The sequence below is a fragment of the Sporothrix schenckii genome (genome assembly GCF_000961545.1).
Source record: "Sporothrix schenckii 1099-18 chromosome Unknown Cont44, whole genome shotgun sequence".
NCBI lineage: Eukaryota > Fungi > Ascomycota > Sordariomycetes > Ophiostomatales > Ophiostomataceae > Sporothrix > Sporothrix schenckii.
In genome coordinates this window covers 5314081-5330187 of record NW_015971145.1, presented here as the reverse complement: position 1 = coordinate 5330187, position 16107 = coordinate 5314081, and the positions used below count along the sequence as shown (strand labels likewise).

At 57.2% G+C, this 16107-nt stretch overlaps 6 protein-coding genes across 6 annotated transcripts; 4 read left to right on the top strand and 2 right to left on the bottom strand.

Moving 5' to 3' along the window:
* Positions 1-651: 651 nt before the first annotated feature.
* Positions 652-2121, top strand: SPSK_09176 (N-acetylglucosamine-6-phosphate deacetylase; the record flags this gene model as incomplete). The annotated part of the gene is made up of 1 exon (XM_016735753.1): positions 652-2121. One exon carries the CDS (start codon positions 652-654, stop codon positions 2119-2121), a length of 1470 nt encoding a protein of 489 aa, XP_016588410.1.
* An 893-nt stretch (positions 2122-3014) lies between these two features.
* On the bottom strand, positions 3015-4789 carry SPSK_08950 (lipase/esterase; the record flags this gene model as incomplete). Its single annotated transcript, XM_016735534.1, has 2 exons — positions 3015-3804; positions 3879-4789. 2 exons carry the CDS (start codon positions 4787-4789, stop codon positions 3015-3017), a joined length of 1701 nt encoding a protein of 566 aa, XP_016588409.1.
* Positions 4790-6001: 1212 nt separating this feature from the next.
* On the bottom strand, positions 6002-7272 carry SPSK_09326 (peroxisomal membrane anchor protein; the record flags this gene model as incomplete). The annotated part of the gene is made up of 2 exons (XM_016735900.1): positions 6002-6799; positions 6886-7272. The coding sequence occupies 2 exons, from the start codon at positions 7270-7272 to the stop codon at positions 6002-6004; spliced, it is 1185 nt and encodes a 394-aa protein (XP_016588408.1).
* Positions 7273-7728: 456 nt separating this feature from the next.
* Positions 7729-10473, top strand: SPSK_08516 (kinetochore protein NDC80; the record flags this gene model as incomplete). The annotated part of the gene is made up of 4 exons (XM_016735109.1): positions 7729-7858; positions 7914-8074; positions 8139-10210; positions 10290-10473. The coding sequence occupies 4 exons, from the start codon at positions 7729-7731 to the stop codon at positions 10471-10473; spliced, it is 2547 nt and encodes an 848-aa protein (XP_016588407.1).
* Positions 10474-11283: 810 nt separating this feature from the next.
* SPSK_09269 (lactoylglutathione lyase) lies at positions 11284-12637 on the top strand (the record flags this gene model as incomplete). The annotated part of the gene is made up of 3 exons (XM_016735845.1): positions 11284-11432; positions 11513-11541; positions 11736-12637. 3 exons carry the CDS (start codon positions 11284-11286, stop codon positions 12635-12637), a joined length of 1080 nt encoding a protein of 359 aa, XP_016588406.1.
* A 1393-nt stretch (positions 12638-14030) lies between these two features.
* SPSK_08843 (D-3-phosphoglycerate dehydrogenase) lies at positions 14031-15956 on the top strand (the record flags this gene model as incomplete). Its single annotated transcript, XM_016735429.1, has 1 exon — positions 14031-15956. The coding sequence occupies one exon, from the start codon at positions 14031-14033 to the stop codon at positions 15954-15956; it is 1926 nt and encodes a 641-aa protein (XP_016588405.1).
* Positions 15957-16107: the final 151 nt, after the last annotated feature.

The window sequence follows — 16107 nt, the reverse complement described above, 5'->3', positions numbered from 1 at the left end:
TTCGGAGTGAGAGGCAAACATGATGTTGAGAGGGGCAAGAACGACTGAGGAGAGACACAGAACCGGGGTCCAAAACGGATTGTCGGTCCCAACGTCTGTCACTCGCAGTGGAGGCGACGCGAATTGCCCGAGCAGTGACAGGAGAGCCGTCGCAGCTGTGGAATTGGAACGGAGTGTGTGACAGGCGCTGCCCAGAGCGATGAGTAAAGGTAATGTTGCGTTGTAAATGCGCTAAAAGCAAACAAAAACGTAAAACAACGTGCGCCGTCAAAGGTCAAAGAAACGGCAGGTGCTAGCGGACGTATGAAAACCGAACAAGAGGGAACGAGGGAAAGAGTGACCGACAAGCAACCCTACCGGCGAGAGCAAAAGGCTATAATCCGGAGACAGTCCTCGTCCTCTCTGTTTTGCTTCTCTCTTCCTATTATTTCTCTTCTGTTGTGTGTATGATGCCGGCATCAACCACCATCAGCAAGACAGCCTCGTCTCCAGTGTAAACCGAGACTCAAGACTCACAACACACAGGCAGGATCGTTTTACACAGCCGCTGTCGCGTTCTACTGCGTTTCTTGCTTTCCTATTTTGTTTACTCGTTCCCTAGTTATACATTCCTTTTAACAGTGTCGTCATATCGGCATCCCAGACGACACGATGCCGTCCATCATCACGTCCTCCATCCCTCCTTCTCCTATCACAACCACTCCCTCCTCCCCGACTGCCCCGGGCACCCGGGGCATCACCAAACTCACAAACTGCCGCCTTGTCCGCGGGAACGACCTCGTTTGGGAGGACCTCTGGATCAGCTCCAATACGGGCAAGATCGTCCGCAGCCAGGCTGCTTTCTACGACCATCATGTGCTGCCTGATGAGACGGTCGACCTGGGCGGCCGCATTGTGGCCCCCGGCATGATCGAGTGCCAGCTCAACGGCGCTTTCGGCTTCAACTTTTCCACCCTGTTTGGTGACGAGGACAATGCCGCCAAGGGCCAGCCGACAACCTACGCCAAGCGCCTCCATGAGCTCAACCGCCATCTCGTCAAGACGGGCGTCACGTCCTACGTACCCACCGTCACCAGCCAGACGAGCGAGCTGTATCACAAGGTGCTGCCGTACCTGGCCCCGAAGCGTGGCGAGGCCAAGGATGGCGCCGAGTCGCTGGGCGCCCATGTGGAGGGCCCCTTCTTGAGCCCGACCAAGAACGGTGTGCACAACCCCGAGGTGTTCCGCGAAGCCCAGACCGTTGCCGACGTCGAGGCCATGTACGGCGCCAAGAACCTGGCTGGTGACGTCACCGACGAGAAGCGGAAGCCTGCCGTGCGCATGATCACCGCCGCTCCCGAGATCGGCCGCATGACGGACATTGTCTTCCCCGAGCTCCGCCGTCGCGGCATCGTGTGCGCCATTGGCCACTCCGAGGCCACCTACGAGCAGGCGGCCGCGGCCATCAGCCACGGTGCGACCATGATCACGCATCTTTTCAACGCCATGCGGCCCCTACACCACCGCAACCCGGGCATCTTTGGCGTCCTGGGCGAGACGCCCCTTGTGCGTGTGGATGCCACCACGTCGTCCCTCGAGGGTGCCGTGGCCCCGTCGCCGCGCCCCTACTTTGGCGTCATTGCGGACGGCAACCACCTGCACCCCACCACCGTCAAGATCGCCTACAACGCCTACCCGGCCGGCTTCATTCTGGTCACCGACGCCATGCACATGGTCGGCTGCCCGGATGGGCCGTACGACTGGACAAACGGCGACCGCCACATGCGCCTCGTCAAGAACGGCAAGGTCCTGCTGCTCGAAAACTCCGACACAATTGCCGGCAGCACTATTACGCTGATCGAGTGCGTCGAGAACTTTATCAACTGGACCGGTGCCACCATCCCGCAGGCGCTGCGCACCGTCACCTCCACGCCCGCCGCGATGCTCGGCCTGCAGGGCGTCAAGGGTTCGCTCGACGCTGGCGCCGACGCCGACCTGTTGGTTCTGTCGCCGGAGGAGGTGCTCGAGCTGCCCACATCGCCGACCACGGCGGCGGTCACGGGTGGTGCCAGTGTCGTCACCACGCGCCTGCATGTTGACGAGGTCTGGAAGTTTGGCCAGCGGGTTCACGAACGCAAGTAGCTTGGCACCCGTCCGCCAGGTCTCTTGATGCCGCAACGGCCCTCTTTTTATTTTCTAATGTCGCTTAGATATCGCGAATGATCATGCCACCTTCATGTGCAGCTTCACAATGAGACAATAGACAAGCAGGATAACTTTAAAGATATATTTCACGAGAACCGAACGAGTGAAAGGACAAACCGGCGTTTTTGTTTTTCAAAATTAATGGAATAGAAATTGGGATAACGTGGTTGATAAGCGAGCGGAACAGACAAGCGAGCGGAACACTTCAATTTACACCTTAAATCAGAATTTTCAAAAAATCATAATTTTACCAAATCATTCCCAAAATTGCTAAGATTTTATAATTCACCGAATTACTGTAAGAGTAACACAAAATAAACTCCTTAAAAATTCTAGTTAACTAAAACCTAATAAAATAAAAAAGTAAGGTTAAAATCGACCTACTTTTCTTATTTTTTCCATTTACTTTAGTTCTACTTAACTAGAATTTTTAAGGAGTTTATTTTATATTAGTCTTATAGTAATTCGGTGAATTATAAAATCTTAGCAATTTTGGGAATGATTTGGTAAAATTATGATTTTTTGAAAATTCTGATTTAAGGTGTAAATTGAAGTGTTCCGCTCGCTTATCAACCACGTTATGCATTTTCGTCATGTTGTCTTTGAATTTATACAGCGTGTAACTGGTTTAATTTTAATTTTAATTTTCGTTATGTAAAGTCACCGAGAGCATGGTCAGAGTGTGCATTAATTGTATTTTCTAAAACTACTCATTATCAAAGTAACAAAGGGTATTGAGCCAAACCGCCCGTTTATGGTTTCTACGGAAGGAGCAGAAACCGTAAGTCTGCCCAATCCACACCGTCAATTGTCTAGGGCATGATCCGCAATCACAGCTTGGCATTGGTCTTAGCTACCACAGGCTGGCGTACCGACGGTTCTGCCAGCCTCTTACGGATGGCTTCTCTGATCTGCTCCTCGGTGTACGGGCTCAGTGTGGCAGGGTCAATGGGTGTCTCCTCCAATGTCTTGGCCTTGATGTGCGTGAACGACGACCCAGATCCGGGACCGGTCGCCCCCTGCCGCAGTGTCTCCGGCCGTTCGACCGCCTGTCGAATGAAACCGGCCCACCCATTAAGGCAGCGCTTAGCTCCGGGCAGCCGAGAAAGAACCAGTGCAAAACAATGCGGCATGGCTTCGTACTGTTCGAACACCACGGCGGATGCCCCATTGCCGTTGTTGTACAGTCGTGAGGCCGTCATAAAGGCTACCTCGTCCGCCAACAGCTCCCACCCAACACAGACGTACATTGGCGGTGCACCACTCCAGCCCTTGGGGTCACTGGTGAAGAGCGACGCGAGCGGATGGGTGACTAGGTCTGTCTCGATGTAGATGAAGTGGCGTGGTGGGTTTGAGGGCCACGCCTCACACGGCGGGCGATTGAGGCCATCGCCGCCCGGTAGAATCATAGGTGGAAGATAATCAAACTCGGCACGGCCAGACTCTGCCGTTGGCTGCCACGATGGCGAGCTGTTGCTGACATCGACCCAAGGAGAGTTGACAGCGACACCGGCAGGCAATGGAACTTTGCGACGAGATCCATGCCACATGACGCGAGTGTCATTGCGTTGGAAGTCGAGCAGCACACGCGTCAGTGCCAAGCAAAGATTTCCACCGGCACTGCCAAAAATGTACAATGAAGTTAGCATTTGCACCACAGCGGCTGATCAAAAGTGAAAATTGGCGCAACTTACCTATCTCCAGAAAAGACAATATGCGCTGGCGAAACCGCTTCGTGGTAGGCGCCCGGCGGCGGGTACAGCAACGTCAGATACGACACAAGAGCGTCGAGGATCTGCGTCGGGAACGCAGATTGGGGAGCCAGTCTATACCGCACCGAATAGCAACGGCCGCCGATCCTCTTTGACAAGGCGAGAGCGGCGGGGCGATGTGTGGCCGGGTCAAGCAGGTACATGGCGCCGCCGTGCAGGTACAGCACGGTTGTAGGCTGCGGTGCTGTGATGTGGCTCATGAGGGCCGCGTACCGCTCTTTCTCGTCCATGTATTCAGGAAGAAGGGCGCTCTCTCTCGCACCTGTACGATGGCCAATCCACTCAGCCTCTACAGGCACCACATTGGGCCAGCTGATGTCTGGAAAGGGTGCGCCGTTGCGGCCCTCTCCCTCTTCAACGTGCAGACGCTTGACAACGTCGGCCAGAGCATCGCGAATGCTTGCACGTTCGTCGGCGTTTGCAGCTCCAGGCGCAGTGTATTTGCTAACCCAGAGAGGGCCCATGACACCCGGGTCACGGTTGAGCAGGCGCTGTGTATCTGTAATGCTGCGTCCACCAGAGCGGTGAGCACCGTCTGCGGGCGACGAAGAGAAGAACGGTAGCGATGTCAACGGAGGACGCTGTGGAACAACCAAAGCGCGGACAACGGCCACGATGACTTCAGATCTTAGGTCGAGGTACTTGGAGGGCCCCGACAAACCCAACATGTGCCGTGCAGCGGTCCGAGCAGCGACGGGCATGGCAATGAGGGCGAGATTGACACGGTCAATGAGAGAGAGCCTATTCTCTTTTGGCGTGGTCTTCTCGGATGGCATCACCGAGTCCTTAACCTGGGCGTCAACGGCCACCTGGCCAGCATCAGTTTGCGCCATTGCGAATGTGTGCTAGGGACAAAAGGTACGCGGTTTGAAGCTAAAGAAAAGAAAGGTAGAATAAAAGGAAACAGAGACGAGAGGTTGAGAAGCAAGGCAGCCTAAAAGACAAGGCTACTGCTGGATTGCCGACTCGTCGAAATAACCAATCTTGTAGAACAGCGCTTGGAAGTGCGGTCTCGAGATCTAAGCATCGTCAGTTCAACACAGCCAAATGAGAGACTCGTACGGGGAAATACCTACACAGTGGATAATGCGGCTGTACGTCGTATCGAGATGCCGGACTCCAAAACTTGGCCGTGAGATACGGCGGTTAGGTTAATGAGTAGGATGAGGCCTGAAGGGTTTTGTTCGGTGACGAATATATGATTCCGAGAGCCGGTCGAAACAGCGTTCGATGTATATAAATCCACGGTCCTAAAATCATGGGTCTCCTTGGCACCCAAGGACTGCAGATCCGGGCTGGGACAGAAATGGAGAGAAATACAATAATGTAGGGGTAAATTTCTCTTGTTTGGCTATGTTGTCTGTAAAGGGGAGAAACAATGTCTCCAACTTGGGGAAGCGGGGCGGTGATGGAGCCAGAGTCAACATTCCAAATGCGACTGGCTGCGCAGCGCATGAAGCTATGGGCGTGCCGAGGCAAGTGCGATTGATACGTCTAGGGCACCGACAAGAGCGTTCACACGCTTAGCCGCTACTAAGCAGGGAAGCGAAAACTAGCTCTTTCCTCATTTGGCTTCCTTGCTTAGAAGGTGCTTCTAACAAAGTGCACTCATAGCGCAGGTGCGACTGAATTGGAAGGCATTAGGAAGGTGCTGTTGTCCAGTGAGTCCTATGATGTGTTGATTGTATTGTCTGCATGTTTACTTCTTATTACGCATGACGGAAACTGCGACCATAAATCTGGGTCGCTCTTGTCGATTTTAATTTCGTCAGGAACAGGCCAAAGCATGAGGAAGCGACGACCGACCAGAGTTTGCCAAATGTTGAAATAGACGCGCAGCAATAAAAGCCTTCAGTCCACGTAGGATAAACCTCAGTAGGTGAAAAAATACTTGTAAATACGAATAAGAAACAAGTGCAAAATTAAAAAAGAGTAATGCCATATAATACAGGTTGCGTGCGTTACACCCAATTTAGTAAGCTCCCGCTCCAACTGTTCAGACTATCCTTATACCGTTTGCCAGGCTCCTTCTGTGTGCGTAGTATCTAGGCGCTACCCGACGCCTCGGGCTGTGCGCTGCTGCTGCTGGTAGTGCCGTTGGTGGAAGCGGCCGGCTTCTGCATGGCGCGCTGCCACGCGGGGATCGAGGCCTTGCCCGAGGAGCTGAATGACGAAGGCGGCGACGTCGCTGCCGGGGCCGGGCTGCTGCTGTTGCTGGTCAGGTTGGCTGCCGAGTAGCCGCTGACGAAACCGCTGTTGCCGGAGTTGTTGCTGACCGTCTCGACAGTCGTCGCCAGAGGGTTGGCGGAAGGCGTCGCCGCCGCCTTGTTCGCAGTCTCCGTGCCCTCGCTCTCAACCGACACCACGGACGGCGCCGATGTCGAGCTCGGTGCCACGCTGGCAGCGCGCAGGTAGCTGGGACCACCGTTCACGGACGAGCTACCCGTGGTCGTACTGCCGCCACCCATGCGCTGGCCGATCAGCGTCTTGAGGCCCTTGAGCTCCGTGTTCACCTCGCGCAGGCGGCCGTCCGTGACCTCGCGCTGTGTGTCAAGCGCTTTCGGCAGCGCATCCTTGAGACCCCGCACGTCGTCCCGCAGACGCTCGGCATCCTCCTCACGGCGCTTGCTGGCCGTTTTCAGCTCATTGATGACCGTCTCGAGGTTTGTGAGGGCCTGGTCCAGCCGTTCTGTGCGTTCCTTCTCAGCCGCCTTCAGCTCGTCCGTGTCCTTGGCCAGCTGGTCGACGAGGGCAAATGCACGTTCGAACTGCTCGTCGATGGCCTTCTTGTCCTGCTCCAGCCGATCCGGAGTGGGGGGCGCAACAAGGGGGTACACGTATCTCTGCAACAATGTGTTAGCTGTGTCCAAACTGGGTGCAAAATGGATGACTCTCACAGTAAAGCTGTCAAGTGTCTTGCACTACGTACCTTGGTCATGCTGTACAAGCCGTAACCAACGCCGCCGACGACCGTGGCCATGATGAACCAGTCGCGCCAATCGCGCCGTGGGAGGGCCTCGGGTGGCGGCGGCGGTTGCCATCCGTAAGGAGGGTACTGTAGCGGCTGGCCGTATGGGTTGCCGTAGAAGGTCTGCTGCTGGGGGGGAGCTGATGGTTGAGGCGAGATACCATAGCTGACCGGACCGGCGTTGCCGCCGTTGTCGAAACCGGCACGCGCAAGCGCGGCAGTAATCTCCTCAGGTGTCAGGTTCTTGGCCTTCAAGAAGGCCACGCGGTTCTCCGGCGGCGATGAGGCCACCGAGGGATCCTGGAGGAACTTGGCCGCCGATACGACCAGATCCTCGCGGATCGCCATCTTGGTCGCGTTGGTTCTACGTCGATCGGGGAAGTGTCCTTGTTCGCAGACCAGTATCAACCGGATAACAGAAAAGCGATGACGAAAGGAGCAGTAAAGGTCCAATGCCGATGGTAGATTGGGTTGGTGATAGAAAAGATGGAAAACGAAGAACAAGAGGGAAGAGGGTACTAGGACGAAAGAGCATTCGACGACTTCGGCTTTCTTCTCCACGAGACGGATGCTCCACTCGCGCTGGCGCCTTTCACACGCACGTCGTTTCGCGGAGAGCGTGTACTGTAAATTCAGGTGGCCGGGTTGGACCGAGGCTGCACGCTGCGCTTTGTCTGTTGAGTAGGGGCGCGGAATCATAGTCACGTGTCGCTGCTGATTAAGGATACCATCGACTCCCTCACGTGACGCGGTCGCAAACTGCTTTATTTGGGGCCGGTGTATTTCAGCCAATCATACCCCGCCATGCGCCTTGTTTACATTTCTTCCAGGGCAACGACTACTTGGGGATGCGTCGGTCGCATTACTTTGTCTTTAATTTCTTCCAACCAGTTCGCAATTTCGCATCCGACATTCGCGACGATTGCGCTTCGTAGTATTTGGCGACTTTTTGAACTTCACGCGACCGGATCTTTTACGCATCGTATTAGACGACCTTATCCAGGATTTACGCGACAACAACAACAGCAACAACAACATCACGACAGCGACACGACACCACCCGAGAAACAGCAATCGCATCCACGCCAACATATACTACGACAGCATGGCCCAAGATACTGGGCATTGGAGTGTTCGGCGCCCAAGAGAGGTGTGTTTCGACATATCCTAGTTTTAATTTCTTTTTCTTCACATTCTCGTGTCTAACGTGACAGACTCTCGGCGGCCTGACCCTCAACTCGACCGCGATCCCCCAACCACCTTCGGCACTGAAGCGCTCCAACTCCTCGGCAGGACCAGCAAACAACGCCGGCCCCGTGCCCTTTTCGACATCCGGCCACATGCGTTCACTGTCCGGCTCGCGGCACTCGCTCGCGCCCACGCGACCAAACCAGCCACTCTTCCAACGCACCTCGTCGTCCGGCAACAACCAGACAACACTAGCCGACATGGGCCTTGCTTCCGTCAAGCGGTCGTCGGTGCGGCAACCATTCACACCAGGCATGGCGGGGCGCGCTTCAACCGACGGTGGCAGCGATAGGAGAAGCAGTGTCTACCGTGGTGGGCGCCAGTCAACAGTGGGCACTATGGGCGGGATGGGCGGCGCACTTGGTAGTGGCATCACATCCATGGGCGGTGGCGGCAATAGTCACCAGAGCTTCTTCTCCCAAGCGCCAGCACCAGCGGGTGCGATGCGCGACCCACGACCTCTCAAAGACCGCTCGTACCTCGCGCGCATTGGCCAGGAGGTCATCGAGTACATGACCCAGCACAACTTCGAGCTGGAGATGAGCCACACCCTGTCACAGAACGTGATCAAGTCACCAACACAAAAGGACTTTGTCTACATGTTCCAATGGCTGTATCGGCGCATCGATCCAAGCTACCGCTTTCAGAAGAGCATCGACCAGGAGGTGCCCTTGCTGATGAAGCAGATTCGCTACCCGTACGAGAAGGGCATCACCAAGAGCCAGATCGCGGCCGTGGGAGGACAGAACTGGGGCACGTTCCTGGGCATGCTGCACTGGATGATGGAACTGGCCATCATGCTCGAGCGGTACGCCAGCAACCGATACGATGACGCATGTGCCGAGGCAGGCATCGACGTGGTGGCTGATCACATCACCTTTGAGTTTTTGGCCCACGCATACCAGGACTGGCTAGTGATGGACGTGGATACCGACGGTGACGATGGCCAGGGCACGGACGACGCCGAACAGCTGGCCAAGATGCTGGCACCACACATTGAGAACATGACGCGGCAACTCGACCAAGCTTACGCGAAGCACGAGGAGGAGCTGGCCATCCTGGAGGCCGAGCACGCCAAGCTGCTCCAGGACATCAGCGACCTCGAGAAATCCACGCCCGACCTGGCCGCGCTGGACGAAGACTTCAAGGTCATGGAGGAGGACAAGATCAAGTTTGAGGAGTACAACGACCTGGCTCTCCAGCGCTGCGAGCGGCACGAAACACGCATTCCGCTTTTCCAGGAAGAGCTCGACAAGCTCATGGCGGAGGTGGAAGAGGCCGAGAACGAGCAGCGCAGCCTACGACAAGCCGTTGACGATCAGGGCATCAGCATGGCGGATATCGATCGCATGAACTCGGAGCGCGAACGACTGCAAAAAGGCATCGAGGCTGCGGGACAGCGGCTCGAAGAGGCCAAGAGGAAGGTGGCAGAGCGTGAGGTGGACGCCAGCCGAAAGCTGGAGGAGCTTGAACGTACAGTCGACCGCTACAACACACTCGCCTATCAAATTGCCCTGATCCCCGAGACCGCAGCAAACGCCAAGGGACGCGACTACGAACTACGGGTGAAGGTGAACGAGGGTCCAAGCTTTGCCGAATCGTCGACCGATGCGGCCATGAACATGGGCACCGGGAACATGGAGACGGAGCGTCTGCTCGCTGATCCGGTGACAGGCTACCTGCCGGGACACATCCTCAACCTAGACCTTCGGGGGCACGTTAAGAACAGCTTCCTGGCGCTGCGCAAGGAGGTGTCGGAGCGGCGCAGCACGGCGCTCGAGACGATGATGAAGGACCACGACCTGCTGGACAGCATCAAGGAGGCGATGGAGGACAAGCGCAGCGAGGTGGAGGCGCTGGAGCACCGGGTGCGGGCGGCCGAGCAGGAGCACGAGAAGACCAAGGAGGTCACGACGGCGCAGCGGCTTGCCTCGGACGCGCAGATTGAGAAGATGGAGAAGGAGCTGGCCAAGATGCGGGCCAGTCTTTCGGAGTCGGTGCAGCTGATGGAACAGCGCGAGATGAACACCAACATTGAGTGAGTCCACGCCCCACAATGGCAACCGAACAAATCCGTATTTCTTCTTTCGTCTTTCTTGCTGACATTCATCCTCTAGGTACGAGCAATTGACACTGCGGGCGAGCGCTCTTCGCGAAGAGCTGCACACGGAGATCATGCGAATGCTCAACGACGTGATCAAGTTCAAGATGCACGTGCAGAAGAACCTGGAGGAGTACGAGGAGTTTGTGACGGAGGAGCTCGTCAAGGAGCTGGGCGACGGCGAGGAGGCCAAGCAATGAGGCAATGACGCAGTGCTCATGAAAGGGCGTTTGGGTGCTCTGGTGTCTGCTTCGTGCGTTTTGCCAACGTTTGATGACTGGCGGCGTCCACGTTTGTTTATGGCTTGGTTTTGGTTTGGTTAAGTCACCGTCGCACTCACCGTTTGCATGTCTTACTCTTTTTGGTATATACCAGGACGTGGGCCAGCAGGTTAGCGTATACGATTGATGTTGTATTGTTGTTCATGCCCACATTGAATGTTTTTTTGGTGTTGCTCCATTGATTTGATATGTGAGCGCTATGGGAATAACGTGGCAACAGAGCTCCGAGCTTTAAGGCCGGCGGAAGCTTGTAACCCCGCTTCATGACGTGCATCATAGCTCTTGCCCGTCTGGGGCTTTGAGACTCGGTCTCTCTTTCCTCTGCGACGCGGCCCGCAACTGCACAAATTTGTAAGCAGCTGGAGTTGTCTTTCCGCTGGTTAAATGCTAAATCCGTCTCCCATTGACGTCGAGGACAAGAAAAAGTTCATAGATCCAATTACCGCCTATTGCCGCGTCGTGAATTGCAACGTTTTGCCATTGGGAAAAGTTGCGACTAGTGCTGTCTTTCGGTGATGTGTCGCCGAGCACCGAGCGGGGCATAGCAAACAATCAACCAGAGCGCGAGACCGGCCCCAACAAGCCAGAGGACCCAGCGAGACCCAGAAAACGATTGTTTCTTTGTGGCAAAGTCCTGACGAGACTTTCTTCTTTACCGTTCTACACCCTCGTCCTGTTCTTGCGTTCTTCTGATCTCATCGACACGCAACCCATCCAATACTCACCCGTATGAACACGCTCCGTGCCGCGCGCTTTCGCCTTGCTTCCGTGCACCACCAGCTCTACCCTCCCATCTCTTCGCCGAGGACGCGCCTCTTTGCAACCATGGCGGCCACCAAGACGACAGACCCCAGCACCTACAAGCTGAACCACACCATGTGCGTGTATTTGTGATTCACGGGGAAAGCCCAGCGGTCGGGTAATGTGCAATGTTGGAGCAGAGACTAACAAACGTCAGGCTGCGGGTCAAGGACCCCAAGGAGTCGCGTACGTAGAACCGAGACTAGAGAAGGCTGAAGAAAGGCGGACGGAGACGAGGGGGAATTGATATGGGTACGAACGAGAGGGCTGGTGTGGTGGCCTGCTTTCGGCTCTTGACAGCAGGAAACAGGGGGGCGGTGGGGTGCGTGGGCTGCTGGATGCGGGATGCACGAGAGCCCTGACAGCTAACCTCTCCGCAGTCAAATTCTACGAGACCATCGGCCTCAAGCAGATTCGCAAGCTGCAGTTCCCCGAAGCCAAGTTCGACCTCTACTTTCTGGCCTACGACTCGCCGTCGGCCGTGTCGGCGGGCCACAGCGTCTTTGACCGCGAGGGCGTCATTGAGCTGACGCACAACTACGGCACCGAGACCGACCCCAACTACAAGATCAACAACGGCAACACGGAGCCGCACCGCGGCTTTGGCCACACGTGCATTTCCGTCGACAACATCCAGGCGGCTTGCCAGCGCATCGAGGATGCCGGCTACACGTTCCAGAAGAAGCTGACGGACGGCCGCATGCGCCACATTGCCTTTGTGCTGGACCCGGACGGCTACTGGGTCGAGATCATTGGCCAGCGGCCGCTCGAGGCCACGGCCGACGTCACCACGACGGACGTCACCACGTACCGCATGAACCACACCATGATCCGCGTCAAGGACAGCGAGAAGGCGCTCCGGTTCTACCAGGAGGTCATGGGCATGTCGCTGCTGCGCACGGCGCCCAACCCGGCGGCCAAGTTCACCAACTTCTTCCTGGGCTACGCGGCCGGCAACGCCACCGACGTCCCCGAGGGCATGACCAAGGAGGCCCTGCGCGAGGGCGTGCTGGAACTGACGTGGAACCACGGCACCGAGTCGGACGCCGCGTTCAGCTACCACGACGGCAACAAGGAGCCGCAGGGCTTTGGCCACATCTGCGTGTCCGTGGACGACCTCGACGCGGCGTGCCAGCGGTTCGAGGACCTCAATGTCAATTGGAAGAAGCGGCTGACGGACGGCCGCATGAAGAACGTGGCGTTTGTGCTGGACCCGGACGGCTACTGGGTCGAGATTGTGCAGAACGAGCGTCTGGCGGGCAAGCCCAACTTTGACCAGTAAATGCAGATAGGACGGCGTGTCGGTGTACGAGGCTACGAGGTATATGAAATTGCAACTTGGGAAGCGATGCTGTTCTGTGGGCTGGTCTGCAACAAGATGAAAGTGTGCTTGGTGTTGAACGTGCGGAGTCTGGATAGGCATATAGAGAATGGTCTACCTTGCACGTTTCTGGGTTGTGTTCGATGCTTCCAAGAGAGATGCACGTCGGTGTGATACGAGAAATAGACACAGGCCATTGTGCGTCGTAGATGTCAGCCGTTCCCCACGCTCATGTGCCGCCCCCGCAAGGAAAGGCCTACCTGTAATCTGCTTGGCAAAACAGATTGCCCAGCCTCGACAGTAAAAGTGTGTGGGGCAGTAACCAAACGTGAAAGGAAAGGGCGAACAACAGAACGGGACAATAACAAACACAAACACAACAAGAGGCGGGAAAGGAAAGGGTGGAAAGAGCAAGAGTGAAAGCAACATCGGGGAAGGGTCGACCGCCGGTAGTTCAGCTCGCACTTGCCTGTTAGTGTAAGCTGGGGCGCTTTCCCCAGAGTTATAGCCAACCCCACAGTCTGCCCCTTTTACTTGACGCTATCATCCTCTTGTCTTCCGCGTCTCCTCTCTCCTCGTCTCCTCGTCTCCTCGTCCTCCGCTATCCCACTCCAACACGCCCTCCAACAATCCACTTCCCCCACACGCTCGGCTGCCTTAGACGATCTTATTACAAGTCCGGGGCGTGCTGGCTGTCCTTTCGACAAAACGACTGGCCAGTGGTCCTGCTCGACCCCCAGGCAATATGCAGTCTTTCTGCTCTCAGCGATGTCGCAGTTGACGCCCTCTGCCTCGATCTCTTCGTGCCTCCTCCTCCTTGTTTTTGGCATTTGGTTCTCTCGCGAGAATTGCTCCCGTTGTGCTCATGGCCTCTTGTGACACTTTTCCTGCATCTTTGCGCCTTAGCCGACCGACCGGCCTCTCCAACACCCGAAGCGCCGCGTCCACTATTGGCGCTTCCTGACTGCTTATACTCACTTCGGTTGGTCTGCTTCTCCTGTCAAAGGCGCGCCCTACACCCCACGTCCCCGATGTGCGGCGTCCACACCAACGAGGGATGGCCCCTTCGGCGCCATGAGATGATGGACCCTTCGAAGCCGCACTGGGAGTAGCCTCTTGTGTGTGTCGTTTTCTCTCGCCTCGTCCTTTTCAGACCCCTCGTCTTACTTATGACCTCTGTGCTCTTTCTATTCCCTCTCCCCCTCTTTCGCCTCGTCTTTTTCTTTCTCGGCATCGTTTTGTTTTCTTCCAAGTTGAACATCGAGACCAGTTTCAGATTCTAAGCAGCCTTGCTCTTGTCCTGTTCCTTATATCTTACCCCCGCGCACCCTCCCCCACCTCTGTCTCTACCATCATGGCTCCCTCCGCTGTCGAAGAGCCTGTTGCTGCTGCTGCGGCCCCTGCGGCCACTTCTCCGGCTGCTGTGGCCACAGACAACCTACCTCGCATCCTCGTCCCCGAAAAGGTCTCTCCGGATGGCCTCGCCATGCTCCAGGACCACTGCCAGGTCGATATCCGCCTGGGCCTCTCCGCCGAGGAGTTGCTGCAGACCATCCCCTCCTACAACGGCCTCATTGTCCGTTCCGAGACCAAGGTCACAGCTGCTGTTCTTGCTGCGGGCCGCAAGCTGCGTGTTGTGGCACGTGCCGGTGTCGGTGTCGACAACATTGACGTGGATGCGGCCACTACGCACGGCATCATTGTCGTCAACTCGCCGGCGGGCAACATCCGTGCCGCCGCCGAGCACACTGTGGCGCTGCTTCTGGCCACGGCCCGCAACATTGGCCGCGCTGACACCACGATGAAGGAGGGCAAGTGGGCTCGCAGCAGCCTCGTGGGTGTTGAGGTGGGCGGCAAGGTGCTGGGCATTGTCGGCCTGGGCAAGGTCGGCATGCAGGTCGCCCGCATGGCCAAGGGTCTGGGAATGCGTGTCGTTGCCTACGACCCCTATGCCAGCCCCGAGGTGGCCCGTAGCGCGGGCGTCGAGCTCGTCGCCAATACGGCCGGTGCACCCGGCAATGAGAAGAGCGGGCTTGATGCTCTGCTGCCGCAGGTGGACTTTTTGACCATCCACACGCCGCTGTTGGCTACGACGCTCAACCTGCTGGACGAGACACAGTTCAAGGCGATGAAGCCGGCAGCGCGCGTGCTCAACGTGGCGCGCGGCGGCGTCTACAACGAGGAGGCGCTTGTGAAGGCGCTCGACAACGGCTGGATTGCAGGCGCCGGCATTGACGTATTTACGTCCGAGCCGGTCAAGCCGGACCCCGAGGGCAAGTCTTGGGCCGCGCGCCTGGCGGCCCATCCCAAGGTGGTCGCCACCCCGCATCTGGGCGCCTCGACCGTCGAGGCCCAGGAAAACGTCTCGCTCGACGTGTGCGCGCAGATGCGCACCATCCTCCGCGGCGGCCTGCCCACAGCGGCCGTCAACGCGCCGCTGATCCTGCCCGAGGAATACCGCAAGCTGCAGCCGTACGTGCGCCTTGTGGAGCGCATGGGCAGCTTGTACACACAGCACTTTAGCCGTGCCTCGCGCCCGGGCTCGCTGAGCGCCAGCCGCCGCCCGCGCCGCCGCTTCGAGCTTGTCTACCGCGGCGAGCTCGCTGACGTTGCTAACACACGGCCCCTGTTTGCCGCATTGGTCAAGGGCCTGGTGTCGTCTGTGACCGATGCTGGTGGCCGCGACGTCAACATTGTTAACGCCACGCTGATTGCCAAGGAGAAGGGCCTGGCCATTCGTGAGACGCACGATCGCAGCGAGGGCGGCAGTGGTGTGAGCCTGCGGGCGCAGGCCGACGATGAGCCCGAGGCGTCGACAAGCGCCACACCCAGCGGTGAAGAGGATGGGCCGGCTCTTGCTCCGGTCGACGACGCGCCCGCTGCCGCTGCCCCTGTGGCCGCGCCCGCGGCTGCCACGACACTCCCCGACGAGATAATTGAAGGCTATGTCAGTGGCAAGAGCATCTACATCAGCCGCGTCGACCGCTTTGTGGCCAACTTTGTGCCCGAGGGCACGCTTCTGGTGCTCCACAACTACGACGAGCCGGGCAAGATTGGCCACGTCGGCATGGCACTGGGCCGCCACGGCATCAACATTACGTTTATGCACGTGGCGAGCGTCGACCGCAGTGGCGCCGTGCGCCGCCGCAGCGTGACCACGGGCACGGAGAACGAGGCGCTGATGATCCTGGGCGTGGACGGCCCTGCCGTGACGCCCGCCGTCATTGATGACCTGCGTGAGTCGGAGGGCATCCTGGACGTCAGCCTCGTGCGGTTGTAGGTAGCTTACAGATGCAAGCGGAGGGTTCGTTGCACGTTCCAATAACATTCCACAGCATGAATAGCTCAAATCAAGATGGACGTTTTATGTCATAAAATGCAGTGTCGTATTTCGTTTCGTCGTCTGTCTGACCACTTCTCACGGTCGTCTA